The sequence below is a fragment of the Ascaphus truei genome, chromosome 1 (assembly GCF_040206685.1).
Source record: "Ascaphus truei isolate aAscTru1 chromosome 1, aAscTru1.hap1, whole genome shotgun sequence".
NCBI lineage: Eukaryota > Metazoa > Chordata > Amphibia > Anura > Ascaphidae > Ascaphus > Ascaphus truei.
Window position 1 is genome coordinate 34766483 of NC_134483.1, and position 20794 is coordinate 34787276.

Here is a 20794-nt window from a genome sequence, read left to right on the forward strand (position 1 = left end):
TTTACCCATCATATGTTGAGCAGTAAATCAAATGGTTCACTTTTATACCTCACACCACTCGTTTGCTCTACTCACTGCAAGTTGGTAATTTACTTATTCTTCCTGTTGCTCAAACTTTGCTATGCTTCCATCCCTGGCACTTCTTGCCAGGAGGCAAAACCGTTAACAGTATATGACACTACTATGTCACCAACATTGTTGTACGAGTGTGCCTGTTAACAAATTTAAATGTGTTTTATGTGTCATACTGCATGAATGCCTTGACACTCACCTGGTTTAAAAAAAAATAAACAAACACCAAACCTGAATTTATAATTTTAGTGACCCATGGAGACATTGTACATGAGCAGCCTTCATGCCACTGCTCATTTTCTAGGGGTACCGACGGTCAGCGCTCCCATGCGCCTTTCTCTTCCGACGTCACTGGAATGTCATGATCATGTGATCACTATTAGTAAGGACCCCCCCCCCCCCCCCGTGGGAGTATAAATATAGAAGCGCAAATAGATTTCTAATAAAATGAATACCCCAGAAGTGGAAAAGATGCACGGTGTCTAAACATATAACACATTAATTGTATGTAGATTAACATAGTTGAGAGCGCAGAGTGTGTGTGCGCACTTCACCTTTGTATTTTGGAGTGTCTGTCCTGTTTTCTTCTGATGACACCTGGACGGTTTGCACCCTACTACTGCTACTACTACTACATGTATCTAGACTGATTAAAAACAGGGGGAGTGTTCCAAGCATGTGCATGCCAGGTCAAACTTCTTTGCGTTTTGTCACTAAAATTGTGTTTTGATTTTTATGATTTACATTGAAATACTTCAGAGTAACGGCATTTCCAAAATATATGCATCTTACATGAGTAATCATAAGTCAATTAGATCATGTATTCCAAGTGATGGTATGGAAATTTCAACAAAACAAATAGAATTGTTTCATTGAATTAAAAACAATCACCATCACAAATACAATTTCTGTGACAAAACACAGAAGTTTCACTTACATAGAAATGCAATCAGAGAACTATGTAACCTGTTGAACTCAATTAGAAACATTTGGCTTTTTAAAGACTTAACAGCCCCAACATCCCACCTAATCTTCCTAGATTTAACTAGATAGAAAATAGATTAAAAGGCAAGTAGACATTTAAAGCAGCAATAGTTTTTTTTTTTTATTATTTCAACCTGACGACGGGGTGTCAAGGGGGAGAAACTTTTTTTGTACCCAACTTAACAAAAATACAGCGGCAAATATGGCCGCTGGGTCATCACGAGAGAGCAGCGACATCTTCCATGGACACTGTGGCTTTCAATCTGCTGTTGGGGAGGAGGAAAATGCTGGCAAAAGAGAAAAAGCTGAAAATGAGCAGCATGGACTGCAGCTGTAAGGGGAACGAAATACGAATAATTTAAACACACAAACGTTTTTTGAACGTGGTAGTTTATTTATGTACACCTGCTGTATTTATTCCCGCGCCATCAGCTTCTGCTTCTTGAGCTTCTTCTGGGAGATCTGAAAGAAACAAATGGTCAGTCAGGCCCGGCAGACAAGTAAGACCATTTAAATAAACAAATCAGAGCCTAGAAACTACAGCCGAAACGCACCTAAAATGTTGAAATAAAACCTGGCTTATTAAACGAGGAAACCAAGCTTTCCCCCTCCATCTTCAATAAAGGATTGAATCAGGGGTGGAGGGGGTTCTCAGGAGCTGAACCCTGGTAATGTCAGCTCCGGGTACCCCTGCTTCCAGAGATACTTACCTCCAAGTGGGTGCCGGGTATCTCCTGCAGTTTAAAGGTCCTGCGTCACATGGGCCAATAGGAAGCACCAGGTGATGTCACAGCTTCCTATTGGACCGCAGAAGCTTTAAAAATCAGCTATGTGAACCCCGGGGAGGCTACGTCACAGAATACGGAGGCGAGTATCACCGGAAGCAGGGGGTCCCCGGAGCTGAAATTAATGGGGTTCAGCACCCGGAGACCCCCTGCGCCAATCCTGTTTTTTTTTTGTTTTTTTTTAACGCTTTGGGGGAAAATGTGATATTTGGAAAGTTTTAGTTTAGAAGACTAGATAGTTCAAAAGTAGCAATCTGTTACATTTGTGGGTACAACGAAAACTCATTCCCATTTCTTAAAAACACAATTGGAAGTAGGTGACCGCCCAGAGCAGATGTGTTATCCAAGTATCCAAAATAAAAAAAACCCTCCCAACAGCCTCTGCTGAAGAAACTGGCTATTGGCCACTCGTGTGAAGCATGCCACGGCTGCCATAACCCCACCAAAAAACCTATAAAAATCTGAAACGGGAGACACGGGCGGGTTTGAGTCCCAGAACTAAAAGCAGCACGGTCAAGTTATGCGTGCCCCCCCCCAAAAAAATTGTGCAGAATGTGACTACAATTTAATGTACTGTGAGGAAAAAATTATAATATATACTCTGAAGGCTTCTATGACCACTGCTTTCTAAACATTTAAACAGGTGTGTCCTGGTTATTAAAGTTACTGAATTATCCGGAATTTAGATAAAATTTGGCGTGTCACCTTTTTCTTTTGAGCGACTTCCTCTTCTGGTTTGGGGACAATTTGCTCCTTCTCAGTCAGGATCATCTCAATGTGGCATGGGGAGCTCATGTAAGGGTTGATACGCCCATGAGCACGGTAAGTACGTCTGCGCATCTTGGGGGCCTTGTTCACCTGGATGTGCTCAATGACCAGGGAATCAACGTCCAAGCCCTAGAAACAAAACACCACTTTATTTGGAGGAAGCTTGTATGAAATGTCACACTCGCATATGTTCTACACGTAAGAGGTCAGAAAGAAACTTAAACCCAACAACCGGCTTCTACCCAAGTAATAGATTGTACGATGCACAAGAAAATGGCTAAAAATTGTATGTATTCTCATTTTTACTTCAAGGTTGTGCATTTCTGGTTTCTCAACGACATGAGTGGCCAGGATGTCATTTTAAAAGTTTTAAATAATAGGAAGCAAAAGGGGGAAAAATACAAGGAAATCTCAAAGAACAAGGGCTTTTACCCATTTGCAACACGTACTAAAAAGGCAATCCAAGGGAATTTGTGTACATTTATTTTCCACAAAGGATTGAAGCAGTTTCTTAGGAGCTGAACCCCATTAATGTCAGATGCAGGGACCCTGTGTGTCTGGAGATACAGACCACCACCCCCAAAGGGGATGCAGCAGCCGCTCTCCATCTGGGCAGCAGGGTTCACATTATGGCCGCTTTCCAAAAGTTCCCGCGCCCCAATAGAAAGCCGTGACGTTATCCAGTGTGTCACTTCTTATCGGCCCACGTGACGAGTAGTTTTAAAAAGCAGAGATACTGGCACCTTCTTCAGAGGTAAGAATCTCTGGAAACAGGGGGTCCCTAGAGTTGAAATGAACGGAGTTCAGCTAGAGACCGCCTGCTTCAATGTATGTTGAACAAATTGTAAAAATCACTTGGATTGCCTCTAAAAACAGAAAAGGCTGCAGTACTGGAGCGAAATAATTAACCAAATCATGCATATGATGGGAATTGAGCTCAAAATACAAAGAGCTCAAAGTATAGATAACATACTCTCCATTAAAATAAATCAAGTTTATTTTTTTTAACTTCTGTAATGCAACATTTTTTCATTGGTAGAAGCCAGTTTAGATAATTTCCCTATAAACCCATTTGAATATTTAAGATCTAATGGAGGAATAAAGGTGGCTCAGATTAAAGGTTTGTTTCATGTTTGATTCCAAAGGTGTCCTAAGATAGTCATCACTGCCACCATTCAATACTTTATTATTTACAGCATTAATTCTGCACAACCAATAAGTATTAGGTTTTCCCAAATATCCCATGTGCCTATACATTCAAATCAATCTGAAGCCGGCGCTCGCTATAAGAAAGTAAATATCGAGGAACAAAGGCTTTTGCTGTGGATAATGTAATGTTTGAACCAAGAGAACAGTTTAAAAAAGAAATAAATAAATAAGTGTGGGACGAGCACGCGCATTTTAAGTAAAACTTCGTGTTTTGGCACTGAAATCGTAATTACTCTCAAAACTTTTTCATTCAATCAAAAACATCAAAATGAAAATACAAATTTCAGTGGCCACACACACGTTTCACTTCGAACACCACCCGGTTTTTTTCTGTGTACTTTTGAAGTTCCTTAAACGGACTACAAGGAATGTATTAAATGTATTATGTTTTTTCCCCTTTGATTCAGATTATTAGCCAGTTAACTACAGGTCAGACCCGGGAGAGGCTTTTTTGACTCCAAGAAAACGAGGCAAATTGACAGAATCTGATGCCATCACATGGTGTATTTCACGTAATTCAACCCCACCTCCCCAAACCACTCACTAATGTATCTGTAGCTAAAGCAGGTGTCATTAATCTTACACATTAATGGTAAGATGTGCAGCAATTTGTCAGAATTTCTTATTTTTACAGTAACTTTAATGCCAAAGATATTTGTGTGCATGACAATACCCACATATACCACTCTGTGCCAAGCAATAAGGCATCATGCGGCTAGGTCATATGTTGGCTTGCATCTTGGCACCACTTAGAGACGTGACCCATAGTCCTTGAAGCGGGAAAATTACGTGTATTCTCAGTACCTTCTCGGGTTTATGCCTCCCCCCCTTTTTTTCTGCGCATGTGTGAGGTGACTGCTTCTTTGCATATGCAGGCGGTGCCGGCTGCTAGTGCGCATGGGCAGGCTGTACCGGGCGTTTCTGCGCATGTGCGAGGCGGTGCTTCCATTTCTGCGCATGCACATATGCACAGGCTGCTTCTGCGCATGTTTGACAGTCGCTACTGCGCATGCGTTGCCTACAACCTCCGTGTGGCCTGGAACTTTAGCGCAACATCACTTCCCTCATGGATTTTCAGTACAACACAAGTGAATTTTCCTATTAAAACGCTGTAGGTGCCAGCAAAGAAGTTTGACTTCAATAAAGGCTATCCCAGTTCAATCCGCATTTCTAGACCTGTTCCAGAGTCAAATAGTATTGCCCTTTCCTGAACCCTGTGGAAAGTGGTAACAGGACTGAAGCTTGTGTACTTAAGATGCCTAACCTACATAATGTAGTCGTCTCTCAAGAGCAATAAAAGCGTACAAGAAGATGACCATATTTATCTTTGTACACAGCACTAAAAAGGTCAACCAAAACGCAATGCTGAAAATGGAACAGAGCGGGACGGCTGTACATTTGGACAGTTAGAGGATTGGGGAAGCAGCAAATCTGATGGGTCTCCTTGTGCATTCCTGAATCTTGCAGCAAAGCCACTAAATAATTATGTAAACCAAGGCAGAGAAAATCCCTCAACGTGACCCCATTACCGGACATATTAAGAGTGGAGTCTTTCTCCATCAGCAAAGCACAGTTAAGTCCCACATACCTTGAGTTCCGCATTGCTCTCAGCATTCTTCAGCATATGTAGGAGGAAATCTGCACTCTTTTTAGGCCAGCGACCCTGTGTCCAGTCCCATTGTTTGGCCTACACACAAAAAATGCAGATAATGCTGATAAATATTAAAGATCTACCTTCATTCTGGGTCAGAATTTAGTTAGATCAATACAAAATTGTCTATTAGTTGCAAATTGTGACAAATTGAACAAACCCCCCTCAAGCCCCCACAGATTCCAGGAGGGAACTTCAATAATTAATCAAGCATCAGGTTTAGTGCATTAGTATTCACATGTATTGTTAATGTCCTCTTTCTTTAGAAGTTGAATTCAACAGCTCCGCTTTATGCATTACTCCTATGGACATATCTTTGGAAATGTGTCTAAAGTACAATACAGTATACTTCTTTTAAGTAATTTTCACATATATCGCAGGTATATCATTTTATTTCATAATCCTTTTTCAATATTGTACGGACACTGTTTATTACTAGTTTTTAGCGCACTTTTAGATATTAGACATCAACATACATTTTATAGTATAGAGATTTACTAGTTATTTAAGATATTATGTTCTTTCATATTTGATCATATATAATTTAAGTATATTACAATTTATGAATTCCATATGTTTAAAGCTCTCCATAAATGTAAAATTAAAACAATTAATGTAATATGGTTGTTCACATATATTTGTATACACAGATTTATTACATCCCAGCGAATGCGTATAGTAGAGATTATTAATTTGAAGTACAATTTCCATATTATTCATATTTGTTTACATTCGTGTGTTGGAGGTATCAATTCTTAATAATAATGTTTTTGTTTTTAACTATGTATAGAGTATCTTGAGGCGTGGAATTGTTATATCAATGTTACCATACTGTTTGTATTTAGATATTATAATTTTTTCCCGTGTTACTGTGTTTATTGTCAATAAAGTTTCAGATATTTGTTGAGTATTAACATACGTAGTGGCGTTTCATGCGTTGGAATGCAACGTCGCATGGTGGCAAACGTAGCACTTCCGAGTTCATGGAGCATTTAAATACTAAGGTTTGAGGCTTGTCAAATTTAGACCTTGATAATGCACGTAGCACGAAACATGTAGGGCTGTTTGCCATACCTCCGGATTAGCATGATCAGATAAATATTTTTGCTACGGAAGTCATTCTCTTTCCACTTATTTGCATGTTGGCACGTCGCATCCCCTTGTTTTTTCTTGCACAGGGTTGAAGCAGGGAGTCTCTGGACCAGAACCATGTTCATTTCAGGCAACCCCCTGCTTTCTGATACTTACCTCCGTAGGGGACGCCGATATCTCTTAGTATAAAAATATCCAGCGTCATATGGGCCAATAGGAAGCAGCAAGGGATGACAGACATCTCTGCTTCCTATTGGCCCACAGGACATTTAAGCCACCATTATGTTAGCCCCAAATAGCCCAGCCAGAGCCGCTACAAGCACCCCATTCAGAGCTGAAATTAACGTGGTACTGCTCCGGAGACCCCCTGCTTCAAACCTTACAAATAAAAAAATTTCACCAGGAGTGCTGTTTTAATTTGATCACAAAAAGCTTCCACGGCGATTTTTTTTTTGTATTTGCAATCTAACCTCCCTTCATATACAAAAAAAAAAAATGCAGCCTAGGAGGAAATTAGGGTTGCTCAGAATAAAATAGTTGTTTTCATAGTAATTCCAAAGGTGTCCTAAGATAGTCATCATTGCAACCCTGTCAAAGTAAAATATCCCCCCAAAAAGGTATTGTCAACTTAGTCAATTGCCCCTGTGGGATGGTTGCAAGTGATTGACAAGTACTAGGCCCTTCTAAATGCTTTGCACAAGTAATGTGTGGCTTCAATGTCACTACCAGAATCTGATCAACTAACCACTTCACACCTACAAAAAAAGTTTTTGGAAGAGGCAGTCCAAGCAGCTTAAAAAATATATCTTTTTTTTTTGTTTGAATAAATGCAGCCTTTGATTACCTTTATTGAAAATGAATTACCCAAGCTGCCACTCGATTCGCTCTACCATGATCTATTACAGGATCTGTCTTGAACACATGACATTTTGCCCATGTGCAAAAAAGGAGCGTGAAGCAGAGTGATCTGTACATCCCTTCTTATTTGGAACAGGAAACGCATCTACACACACACACACTTTGCTGTAGGACAACAACTTCAATCTTACCTGGGCACACCTGCCAACGCCCCCATTGTAGCGACGGAAAGGGACACACTGCTTCTTCAGGGTGACATCTTTTAAGAACTTGGTGGCCTTGCGGATGTGCATGCCCTTGATGGCTTGAGCTGTCTCACGAGTGTTCTAGCAAGGAAACAATCAAAACAATGACATTTATAAAGAGAATAAAAAGGCTTCAGTGTCACATAAAACATTAAGTGTTTATATACATGTACGTACATAATTATGCTTTACTTTTAAGTAAGTTGGCTGCATGCTGCATTTGAAAGGAGACCCTGCCACCCACAATTTGAATGTAATATACACATTTCTGTTGAACAAGCCTTTAAACGTTTTACTTTTAACAGACATGCTTTCAACACAGCAGAATTTGAGATTTCCACTGGTAAATTTCTATACTTTGCCCACATTTATATGAATGTAAAACGAGGAGGTGAGAGGGTGTGTGTGTGTGTGAAGAAAATGTATTGTAGAATTTTCAGAGCTTTAACCACATCTGCCAACTCCTCCCCCACAATAATTACAACTATACCTTTAAAGCCCTTTACTTTTTATGTCAGACCCTAGCCAAATATGCCTTATGAGATAGACCGCTACTGATTAACATTCTGCCTCTATCCTAGTTAAATGTTCTTAATTTAAACAAATGGACAGTGTATATGCACGATGGGGTTCAGAATTTGCTGCTCAGAATTCTTGTTTCTTTTCACTATTAATCCAAAGGTGTTCTAAGAAAACATCACTGCAGCCTCAAGTCATTCCAACCAGTAACGCTTCCAAGAGCATGTATAGCATCTCAACTGGTCTACTTCACAAATGGAAGTAAATGCAATGTACTGTAAAGAGGTCATCAGGTAGTAAGGGGGTGGGCAAAAGCCTCTAACTAGAAAACCAAAATGTCCATACATACCTTGAAGTGCACGCGGAGATTGGAACCCCTGGCCTTGCATGCTGCCAACGAGAAGGGTTAGGAATTGTTATTTTTCATCCGTACGCGTTTTCAACAAGTTAAAAATACAAACAGACGTCTCTTACATTTTGTGGGGTTTTCCGGATCAAGTGAGTAGCGGACCATTTTCAGAGATTAACTGGGGAGAAACAATAGATATGGTTTATAGCAAAGCCGAGTGTACATATGGAAGCATTGCCATAGACAAGATAAGTGGCCAGCATTGTAAGTAGTAGCTGCTCAGAAGTAAAGTGTATTTTCATGGGTTTTCCAAAGGTGTCCTAAGAAATTCATCACTGCAGCTACAGGCACTCTTGTTATACAGCACACACATTAAAACATGATAAAAATGGCATTGCTACAGGGAAACCGCAGAATGTCTAAACTATTTGCTGCCAACCAGGCTGTCAAAATAAATGCATTCCCGCCGTCGCGTGCGCTTATAGTAAGCGCGACGGCTTGGTTGCGATCGCTGGAAGCCATCTTCCAGCGACCGTAGCCCGACGTCGCCAGCACTTTAAGCGTAGCCTTATCTTAACTAGGTTAAAGAATTAGCATTAGGCCCCTACCCCAATACTTTTAAAAAACATAAAGCATGTTTAGTGCAAGTCAATATGAATAAGACATTGCCCAAGGGAAACACATTGTTCTCACACTAAAAACACTACCTCGTATTCACGTCTAGAACACAATTTTGGGTCTGCCAGAGAAAGCAGTCTCATATGTGAGGAGAATATGTGGGATATTCAGGGCCACACTATTAACAGGTCACCCTGCCATCTCTATACAGAGCAGAGCAACATAAGGGACCATGTCATGTCTGGGTGACTTCTCCCATGGGCAAAGTATTACGGCCAACACCACAGCTTATTACTGCCAAATTATTCCCTGCAGGAAGGGACTTCTCGCCTGCATACCCAGAGTATTAATGTTATGACTGCCAGAGTAACCACAGTATTAGTGCAATGGCATGCGAGGTATTGCAGGGTATTTCTGTTTAATACTGCCAGAGTACCCAGTATTATTACAAGGGTACTACACTCCGGGCATCCTTAGTCTGCTCCGGAGAGGCTCCTGTAATGAGGGCCCCGGCAAACTAGGCCGCATCCCCAGCACCCTGGTAAACCTGGGCCCAGGGGGCCGCTTCAAAGCTCCCAAACCCCGCCAATATCGGTGCCTTCCTGTGTGGGGTGGGTAGGGAAGCTCACCCTGCACGGTAAGCGCGGGCTCCGGCGACGGATGGCGGGGATATGAAACGGATTGAAGCCGTATCTCACGGAGCCAACCCCAGCCGCCATGTCTGTACTCACCTCAGGCCGCGCAGGAAGAGGGACCGCACGGCATGCTGGGAGCGGTATCACAGCGACTAATCTCGCGAGAGGAGGGGCGATAACTCGTGTCTGAAAGAGGGCGGCGGCCATGTTGCCAACCACGGCCATGTCGCCAACCACGGCCATGTCACCACCCTCCCATGGTGGGATATAGTACTCTGTTTCAATGAGTGCAAATAAAGTACGCTTTATTAAAAGAAAAAAACATATTTAGCAAGAACAAAGAACAATGGGCGAACAAAATAACTAACCACATTATATTACATACCATTAATTTATTTTACTTTTATAATATAAACATGTAGATAATAGATTTTTTTTTTGTTTTACATTATTAATTTGATGTGGTTCCTAATCTCTTGAATGTAGATTTTAAATAAAGGTGTATGATTGTGGAATTTGCATTTATGAATATGAAATTTGGAGTCTTAGTGATTCTGAACTAGGGTTGCCAGGTGTCCAGTATTGAACTGGACTGTCCTGTATTTGGACACTGTCCAGTAAGCAATTAGAGGTAATACTGGACATGTATGTGTATATCGGTATTACCTCTCTGGACATAGTGACCTGACCGGCTTGGGGGGCCGCGGGATTTCCCAGAGCAGGGTGGTTGTTAGAAGGCTGGGCAGCTTCCTCCATCCTGATTGGCTGCTGCAGCCAATCAGGAGGAGGCTTCAGGAGCCATGAGCCAGGTGACATGACGCTACGCAATGTGGCATCATAACGTCACGTTGCCATGGCGTCACTGCAGTTGGAGGGGGAGTTGCAGCAGAGTAACCACAGAAAACTCCTGCCCGGTTTGGAGCCTTGAGAAAGCGTTTCATCCGCGAAACGCGCGCGTCGGCACCAGTCACGTGCACGCGCGCGGTCGGTATTGACGTGGCAGCCTTCCTTCTCGCAGTGCGAGCAGCTGCCAGACCGCACGCGTACACTTCCTCTCCAAACCGGGCAGGAGTTTTCTGTGGTTACTCAGGGAGCGCAGGGTAAGGCAGGGCTTTGCATGTGTACTTAGTTTAGTGGCACCAGTGTCCCTGACGGTGGAAGCACATTCATGAATATGTGTACAGGCATACCAAGAGCCACACCGTCTATAGGGACTAGTCAGCCACTGCATTACTACTATCTCTATGTCTGCTGGCCCTTCGTAGTAGGACTGTAAGCAGCTGTCTGCTGGGCGTTTTTCAATAGGGATCCTTACTAACATCATATGAGGTGAATGAGTATGTTACAGCATGGACCCGATTGAATTATGCACTGATTACCAGGGGCATAACTTCACTATACTGCCATAAGATTCCAGGGTTCCTGTATATGCATTACCCTCCTATATATTTTCCCTCTATAGCCCAGGTACCTGTCTATACTCCTGACAGGCTGTGCTAGCCCTCCCCACCCTTGCTCTCACCTAAACAACCACAATCAGGGAACACTGCATATCAGCTCCCTTGGAACAATTGATCTAATCCACCTCAATTGTCTTCCATTCATCTAAACCCGGAGTGTCCTACACACTCACCCTAGGGTTTATATATATGTGTGTCCTTGTTGGATTTTAATACCCTTCATTTTAATTAGTTCAGCATTAAAGTACAATTTTTAAAGATTTTCACAATTCATTGTTCAAAGGTACTGAGTGCTACAGTGGGTTCTTTTCTCCTTGTTATTTACACAAATTAAAACTAAGCAGACAATGTGGACCTGACTTACTACAATCTAGGTTTCTAAGACTTGGTGCCCCAGCAATTGCCAAACCAATTGCTTCCATAGTCAACTCTATCCTAGGTGCAGGCCATATCCCTAAGACCTGGAAAGCTGCCAGAGTTGTCCCAATCTTCAAAAGTGGGGACAAAAACACTGTCTCAAACTACAGGCCAATCTCCCTTCTGCCAATCCTATCCAAAGTAATGGAAAAATGTGTCCACTCCCAATTAAGCGATTACTATAACAAGACAAATTTCCCTAGCCAATTTCAATCTGGTTTTCGCCCCAAACACTCTACCGTAACTACCCTGCTAAAAGTTTGCAATGAAATCCAGTGTGGAATGGAACGGGGTCAACTCACTGGTGCAGTATTCCTAAATTGTGCAAAGGCTTTTGATACTGTTGATCATGCTATCCTGCTTAACACACACCAAAGCTCTGGAATAGGGAAGCATGCTTTAAACTGGTTTCAGTCCTACTTATCAGGTAGATCCCAACATGTGTCCATCTCTGGCTCTAACTCTAACCCCCTGGATATCACCTGTGGCGTTCCGCAAGGCTCTGTTCTGGGGCCCCTACTCTTCTCAGTGTTCATCAATGATCTTCCCACAGCTTGTCAGGAAGCCTCAATACACATGTATGCAGATGACACAATCCTATATGCACACAGCCATAGCCTCTCTGACCTTCAACACATACTTCAGTCTGACTTTTTCAGACTCGAAAACTGGATTTCCCAAAACAAACTGTTTTTAAACACTGACAAGACTGTAACAATGGTATTTGGGACCAAGACTACATTTTTAAAGCTTCCAGCGACTGAGCTCCAGATTAGAACCAACTCTAACACCACGCTAACTCCTGTTACTAGTTTTAAATACCTGGGCATATGGTTTGACTCCCACTTAACATTCGGAATGCACATTGATACCCTGACAACCAAGACCTATGCCAAACTAGGGGTACTTTACAGGAACAAATCCTCCCTAAGTCTCCTGGTCAGAAAACGTATCGCACAGCAGATGCTAATGCCAATTATTGACTATGGAGACATAGTATATGGCTCAGCACCTCAAACCAACCTTAGCATACTTGACACCCTCTACAATTCAATTTGTCGTTTTGTTCTCCAATGCAACTATAACACACATCACTGCGATATGCTCAAAGAACTAGATTGGTCATCACTCGAGTCTAGGCTCAAAGTTAACCTTTCCTGTCTTGCCTTCAAATTTTTTATGGGCAAGCTACCCAGCTATCTGAACAAGCTCCCCACCCCTACCACATGCAGCACTTATCATCTGAGATCAGACTCCAAAAGACTGTTCATGGTCCCAAGGCTCAACAAAGTATCCGGCCGCTCCTCCTTCTCTTACCGTGCACCCCAAAACTGGAACAACCTACCGGAGACTCTCACATCCACCACCAGTTTAAGTTCTTTCAAATCTAAGGCTGTCACACATTTTAATCTGGTCTGTAACTGTTTCATACGCCCATAATATATATTATCTTTAACTGTGCACGCAATGTCTTGTATATAATGTATACCCTGTTCATTTATGTAACTGTATTTGTAAACATGTATTATTTGTCTTAACTCTGTGCCCAGGACATACTTGAAAACGAGAGGTAACTCTCAATGTATTATTTCCTGGTAAAATATTTTATAAATAAATAAATAATATAGCGGCTACGATGTACTGTATGTGGTGCATTACCTGAACCTCCACTACTGGGAGCCTGGGGTGAACCTGATCCGATTGACGACAGCACCTCCACCTGCATGGGATCCTAACAATGTGGGCTAACCCCGTGCAGGACAATATAATAAACACACACCAGTAGAATATAACAGGTTTTACTGAACAGGATATAACCCTACTACCCACAATATATATATAGCCAATAAAGAATATCTCTTGTCAGCACATTCACATGTCTTAGACAGGTCTGCAACAGTGCCTTTCAACCATTATCACCTAGCATACAGTGTTTCCACTGCAGCAAGGGATTCTGGGAAATGACATGCAAATGAGCACACAATGTGTCACCTTTTGCCTGGAATATCCATTCACATGTGAATGCACTCACAAGTGATATTCTTTATTAGCTATATGCTAACGATGGAGGTTTTCTGTCGCCTTTATCACCCACCATAACTTAAAATGTATATGGTATATATATATATAAATATATATATATATACCGAGTTAAGTTATGGTGAGTAAAAAAAGTGACAAAAACCCTCCACAGCAAAGCAAATATGCAAATGTTAATACGACTGTATGCTCATCTGCATGTCTTAGGCAGGTCTGCAACCCCGCCTTTCACCATTATCACATACTCACACACTATCAACACCCTTACACCAAGTGAGTGTCCCCACAGTACATAAAGTGCTTGGCACCAATACCCTGATGTCCTTTTACCCAATGTCAAGGCCCACCCAAAAGTGTGTATGGTAGAGCTACCCGTGAACCGTTGGTACACTTTAGTTGAGGTACCTGCCGGTACTCCAATACCCAGAGCGGCCGATTAACAACAGGGATCCTGGAGATCCAGCGCCGTCGCCGTCAGCGAAGCCTCTGCCTCTGCATGGGGCTGGATCCAGCAAGATGGTCCCACCAATAAAATAGTCTTTAATCATGTATGCCTGGATCGGGTCCCAGACTGCGGGATATGCTTCACAACGTGGCGACTTCACTGGCACTATAAACTAACTATATACTGTACTTCTAATGGGGACATGTCCCTAGCTAGGGGTTTCCCTGAAGCAGCCATAATCTAATTAGGTTATTGGGAACTATCTTGGACCTAAAGGGTTAATATGACCTAGTGATCTATCTTCCCTGTCTCAGGCCTGGCTCCAACTGAACTAAATGCTTGCACTTCAAGCGCTCCCAAAGTTCCAATCTCCCTTCAGGAGATTCTAGCAGCCCTATTGGCTGTACAGGGTCACGTGACCGCCTGGGGCATTCTGGGGAGAGTAGTTCCCCTGCTGAGCAACATAGTGAGGAGGAAGGGGGCGGGGGGCAGATGGAGACATGGCTACATAAGGCTTTATTCCCCTCTCTTCCTTGCCTGTGTAAGGTTCTGTTAACCTTGTTCCCTGCTGGAAGCCGTGTCCTTCCCGCCTTGTTCTTTGCCTATTGCCGACGACCTCAGAACTGTGATCCACTGTGACCCCTCCTATTCTGCCTTCTCCAGCCCTGACCCCAGTGAACAGTGACCACGATTATCCTGCATTCTCCTGCCCTGACCTCGGACTCTACTATTGTACTCTTCCGGATTCGGGTCCCAGGTACGGGTCACAATGGTGGAATGGGCAATTTCTCGAAATGAGAATGACATTCAGAGATTTGTGAGCTTTGCTAAATTCTATAGATGTCTTATTAAAAAGTTTGCTGGCATTATTGCCCCAATCACCTGACTCCCCGGAAAGAATTCCCATTCGAATGGTTTTCTAAAGCACATTCGGCATTTGAACGACTGAATTCGCTTTTCACCTCTGCTCCAATCTTCATTAACCCGAATCCAGAACTACCATTTGTCATGGAAGTGGACACCTCCAACACCGCTGTTGGTGCCATTGTCTCACAAAGAATTACTGTAGACCCAAAATACTCCTTCATCCATGGGTCTTCTATTCTTATCAGTTGTCAGCAGCGGAAAGAAATGATGACATCGGAAACAAGGAACTTTTGGCTATAAAAGCCGCATTCTCAGAGTGGAGATATGTAATTGAGGGGCCCAGTCATTAGGTTACTGCCTTTACGGATCACTGGAACTTAGAATTCATTCGATTAGCAAAGAGACGCTCTATTCTTCGCAAGATTTCAGTTCCACATCTCCCCTGCTCCAAGAATGGGAAAGCTAACACCCTGTCCCAATTATTGCCTAATGCTTGTTCAGATAAAGAGCAGGAAGAAACTATTCTACCACGCAGCGGCCATTATTTTAACAAATCACGCGGTGTATACCTCGGAATACCCATGTCATGGCACGGGATTGCTTCCAACTGTACCGCCTTAAGACGCGAGTGCGAGCGAGTGCATAAAATGGCATTTTAGTGTTATGGCTTTTAAACACCTGAAATTGACACAGTAGCACAGTACTGTACACACTACAATTCATTAATTTCATTGCATTTAATTGCACACAATGCATGAAATTCAAACAAAGCAACCTCGATAAACACTTGTGCCTGGGGCGATTGGCCGCGTTCATGCTGCATGGAGTACAGCAGCGCACACGAAAACGGCGCAGAGATTTCTTAAAATGATCGCCGCTGCATCTGTAGAAATTTTCTGGCGTTACGTTTTCCGCCGATCTCCTCGCATGAATTAAGGGAGCCTACTCCTATGATTCTTTTCTTAACAAACCTCCGTTGGAGGCTGAATTTTTTCTACATGACGGTCTGTGGAACTCTAAGGACCATCTGTTCATCACCAAGGAAGTAAGATTAGAAGTACTCCAATTAATGCATCACTCCCGATCTGCTGGCCACTCAGGTGTCCTCAAGATACAGGAACTGCTGTCCTGCTCTTTCTGGTGGCCTAAAGTATCACAAGATGTTAAAGACTATGTCGTCTCCTTTGAAACCTGTGCTAGGACCAAGACTCCTCGAGCATCCCGTGTTGGTTTGCTGCAGCCTCTTCTGATCCCTACTCGTACTTGAGGGTCCATATCAATGGATGTTATTGTTGAACTACCCTGATCAAGTGGGAATGATTCCATTCTTGTTGTAGTGGATCGGCTTATGAAAATGACCCACTTCATTGCTGCACAGAACCATCCTTCAGCAGATCGGACGGCCAAGTTGATCTTAAAAGAGGTGTTCCGCCTTCATGGGGCTTCAGACAAAATAATATCTGATAGAGGGGTGCAATTAACTTCAATATTATGGAGGACCTTCTGTTCCTCTTTAGGAATGAATTAAAATGTATCTTTCGGCTATCCCCCTCAATCTAATGGCCAGACCGAAAGGACCAATCAGACATTGGAGCAATATTTACACTGTTTTGTTTGCCATCTCCAGGATAACTGGGCTGACTTTGTACCTCTAGCGGAGTTCTCTTACAATAACTCATATCATTCCTCGAGACAGCAGAGCCCCTTATTCTCGAATTTTGGGTTTAATCCAACTTTTATTCCTCACTTTCCATGTTCTGGTAACATTCCAGCAGTTTACGGAGAAACTTGAGATCCTATGAGACGTCCAGGAGACCCTTAAAGAAACACTTTGTGAGGCTCAAGAACGATACAAGAAAGCAGCGGACCAACACCGTAGACCTTCCACAAGATTTCTCATCAGTGTTGAGGTCTGGCTTTCAAATAGAAACCTACGGTTAAAAGTTCCCACCATTAGATCTGCTCAGAAATTAATTGTCCCCTTCCGCATTTCAGCACTGGTAAATGTGGTGTCCTTCAGATTAGAACTCCTAGAGTCCATTAAAGTACACCCCGTCTTTCACACTTCTCTACTGAAACTATTCCAGGAGAATCCTTTTCCTGGACGCAGCCTGACTCCTCCTGATCCTGTCCTGGTGGATAACGAGGAGTTCATCATGGATATATTTTTGGACTCCAGGGTGCACAGAGGAAAACTCCAATAGCTGGTCCACTGGGTGGGCTATGGTCCAGAGGAGAGGTACTTGGAACCAGAAGATTTTGTACATGAGCCATGATTGGTCAGGGCCTTCCACCAAAGATATCCATACAAGCATAAAGAAGGATTGTCCGGAGAATGCTCCTAAAAGGGGTGAGTAATGTCAGGTTCTTCCTGACGTCCTGGTCTGCAGTACCCATGTACATCCACCGGGACTGCTGCTGCTCTTGCTAGTTCTGTTAGAGCAGGGGTGAGCAAACTTTTTATGCCGAGCCCCCCTTTTCATCCATGAAATTTCTCGGGCCCCCCCTGCCTGATGTAATCAAAATCACATGACGTCAGCGCACGTGAGCTGGTTCAGCCAATGAGGGCGAACCAGCTTTGTGACGCCCCCGCCACTCGTCTACAATCTCCTGCAGCCAAGTTCACAAATCGCTTGGGCTGCAGGCGTGCGCGCAGGCAGTATACTAGTATTGGATCACTGTTTATTTTATTGTTTGCTGGCATCTGGTAATATGTTTTTTTCTGGTGCACAAAGGCAGTCCATTTGAGGGGGCATTCATCCACCTCTTTGCTACATCCCTTCCCTCTCCCATTTGCTTTCCCCAGTGTCATCCACTCCTACCTACCAGATTTATGTATTATTTATTTATTCCTGTTTTAAACGTTGCCCAGGGATCAGGGAACCCCATAACCAAACTCAAGGGGGGTACTGATGAATCTCCCCTGCTGATCAATACTCCGAAGTGACCCCTCTGACCCAAAGAAGAACCATCAGCCCCCCAAAACTCATCCTCCCAAGCCCCTCAATTCTGCCATCTCTGCCTGACCTTCATCCCACTGTTTAGCCATTGAGTCTCTCCCTCCCCCCAGTGTCTCTCCCTCACCTTCCCCAGTGTCTCTCTCTCACCTTCCCCCCAGTGTCTCTCTCCCACCTCTCCATCCCCCTCCCCCCAATATGTCTCCCACCTCTCCATGTCTCTCTCCCCCTCCCCCCTCCCCCCAACATGTCTCCCACCTCTCCATATCTCTCCCCCCAATATTTCTCCCACCTCTCCATGTCTCTCTCCCCCTCCCCCCAATATGTCTCCCACCTCTCCATGGCTTTCTTTATCTCCCCCCCCCAATATGTCTCCCACCTCTCCATGGCTTTCTTTATCTCCCCCCAATATGTCTCCCACCTCTCCATGGCTCTCTTTCTCTCCCACCTCTCCATGGCTCTCTTTCTCTCTCCCTCCCCCCAATATGTCTCCCACCTCTCCATGGCTTTCTTTATCTCCCCCCAATATGTCTCCCACCTCTCCATGGCTCTCTTTCTGTCTCCCACCTCTCCATGGCTCTATTTATCTCCCCCCAATATGTCTCCCACCTCTCCATGGCTCTCTTTCTCTCCCACCAATATGTCTCCCACCTCTCCATGGCTCTCTTTCTCTCTCCCTCCCCCCAATATGTCTCCCACCTCTCCATGGCTTTCTTTATCTCCCCCCAATATGTCTCCCACCTCTCCATGGCTCTCTTTCTCTCCCACCAATATGTCTCCCACCTCTCCATGGCTCTCTTTCTCTCTCCCTCCCCCCAATATGTCTCCCACCTCTCCATGGCTTTCTTTATCTCCCCCCAATATGTCTCCCACCTCTCCATGGCTCTCTTTCTGTCTCCCACCTCTCCATGGCTCTCTTTATCTCCCCCCAATATGTCTCCCACCTCTCCATGGCTCTCTTTCTCTCCCACCAATATGTCTCCCACCTCTCCATGGCTCTCTTTCTCTCCCACCAATATGTCTCCCACCTCTCCATGGCTCTCTTTCTCTCCCCCTCCCCCCAATATGTCTCCCACCTCTACACACACAACACACAAATACTTACTTTCACTTTTAAGCCTGCTTCAGTCCCCCATGTACGCTGAAAACTGGGACAGGAGGAGGAGGGGCTGTCTGTGTGCAGTGAGAAGCCCCGCCCCCACAGCAAGGCAGACATCACACAGAAGCAGCCTCAGCACGGAGCTTCTGGCCGCCCGTGCATAGCTCTGCCCGCCCCCAGGTTTCTCCGCACGCAGCACGCGCCCCCCCTACATAATCGTGCGCCCCCCCAAGGGGGCGCGCCCCACAGTTTGCGCACCGCTGTGTTAGAGAACCTTCCAGACTCTGAAACCTGATACCCTCCACCTGTCTTCTGTCAGTCAGCCTGCCTATATAAACTTCCACTTCCTGTCTATCAGTGCCTAATATACTGATTCCTCCAGCACCTGCTTGGTTCCTTTTTTTTTTTGCTGTGCCTTTGTGCTGTGTTGCTGTTGCTGGTTCCTATTCCCTTGCCCCAGCCCTGCCCTCTTGCTCCAGTCCTGTTCATGCCACCTGCCTCCGACCTCTGCTGTGACCCGACTACGCTATATTGCCACATGCCCTGGACCCCTGCCTATGACCCCAACTATGCTTTGCCTTCTCCATGCTGTTCCTGCCACTGGGATTCACTCCTGCCGTAGATCTCCCCTTGACAGGAAGTCAGGAGAAGGATTTCAGCAGGAGATACGCTGATATAATAATACAAAAGTGGAATGAATACCTGGCGCATACAAATGGTGATAATATTAACAATACATATATTAATATAAATAAATACAATAATGTAAAGGATATATCAGTGAAGTGAAGTCTTTTTCAAAGTCTATGAGTGAAATGGACTCTGTCCTTGACTTGGGTAGAATAAAGTCTCTCTCCTGCAGCAAGTTATATTCTAGATATAAAGTGGGTCTCATGCAGTTGAGAGAATCTGTATCCTTGTTTCTTCAAATCCAGATGTTCACAGGTTAACCCGAACCCCACGTGTTGATTCTGTCTCTCCTGGATCCTTGAAGAAACTCCGTCTCTGGAAAGTGCTTTCTCCTTCTGTGCTGCTCTCCTGTATGTGCCTCAAGTTCCGTGAGTTTAAAAACAATTCAAACGCCCGACCCGGCTGTCCCACAGCACACCCCAGTCTCTGTCAGCTCCTGCCTCTGGTCGCGTGTGTTTCGCGCTATCCAGACTTGCGCGTGCTGACGTCACTGTTCAGTGAACTGACCGGAGAGTGGATGAGAGTCCTGATTGACGTTCACTTTAGGCTCCTCCCTACGCGTTTCGTGACGGGGAACGTCACTTCGTCAGGGGATTGTGGAGCCTATGCAATCCCTTGTACTTATATAGCTCGTTCTGGGGTGTGCTGTGGGACAGCCGGGTCGGGCGTTTGAATTGTTTTTAAACTCACGGAACTTGAGGCACATACAGGAGAGCAGCACAGAAGGAGAAAGCACTTTCCAGAGACGGAGTTTCTTCAAGGATCCAGGAGAGACAGAATCAACACGTGGGGTTCGGGTTAACCTGTGAACGTCTGGATTTGAAGAAACAAGGATACAGATTCTCTCAACTGCATGAGACCCACTTTATATCTAGAATATAACTTGCTGCAGGAGAGAGACTTTATTCTACCCAAGTCAAGGACAGAGTCCATTTCACTCATAGACTTTGAAAAAGACTTCACTTCACTGATATATCCTTTACATTATTGTATTTATTTATATTAATATATGTATTGTTAATATTATCACCATT

At 43.9% G+C, this 20794-nt stretch overlaps 1 protein-coding gene and 4 non-coding genes across 7 annotated transcripts in view; all 5 read right to left on the reverse strand.

The window, feature by feature from the left end:
* Positions 1-1151: 1151 nt before the first annotated feature.
* Positions 1152-20794, reverse strand: part of RPL17 (ribosomal protein L17) — a 41727-nt gene continuing 22084 nt past the window's right edge. The window contains exons 1-7 of one of the 3 annotated variants that reach the window (XM_075586104.1): positions 9882-9906; positions 8658-8710; positions 8533-8573; positions 7611-7745; positions 5407-5505; positions 2547-2738; positions 1152-1518 (exon numbers count right to left, since the gene is read on the reverse strand). In XM_075586104.1, coding sequence (XP_075442219.1) covers positions 1471-1518; positions 2547-2738; positions 5407-5505; positions 7611-7745; positions 8533-8573; positions 8658-8697 — 555 coding nt within the window. In that variant the 5' untranslated portion in view covers positions 8698-8710; positions 9882-9906 and the 3' untranslated portion in view covers positions 1152-1470. Of the gene's footprint in view, positions 1519-2546; positions 2739-5406; positions 5506-7610; positions 7746-8532; positions 8574-8657; positions 8711-9779; positions 9839-9881; positions 9907-20794 lie in introns of those variants that run through there. The other 2 variants (XM_075586114.1, XM_075586124.1) reach the window with 2 other exon arrangements.
* LOC142473277 (small nucleolar RNA SNORD58) lies at positions 3714-3780 on the reverse strand. The gene has a single exon (XR_012790023.1). It is a non-coding gene; the product is annotated as a small nucleolar RNA SNORD58 (small nucleolar RNA).
* LOC142473269 (small nucleolar RNA SNORD58) lies at positions 7080-7147 on the reverse strand. The gene has a single exon (XR_012790019.1). It is a non-coding gene; the product is annotated as a small nucleolar RNA SNORD58 (small nucleolar RNA).
* On the reverse strand, positions 8305-8370 carry LOC142473284 (small nucleolar RNA SNORD58). The gene has a single exon (XR_012790025.1). It is a non-coding gene; the product is annotated as a small nucleolar RNA SNORD58 (small nucleolar RNA).
* On the reverse strand, positions 8807-8873 carry LOC142473272 (small nucleolar RNA SNORD58). The gene has a single exon (XR_012790020.1). It is a non-coding gene; the product is annotated as a small nucleolar RNA SNORD58 (small nucleolar RNA).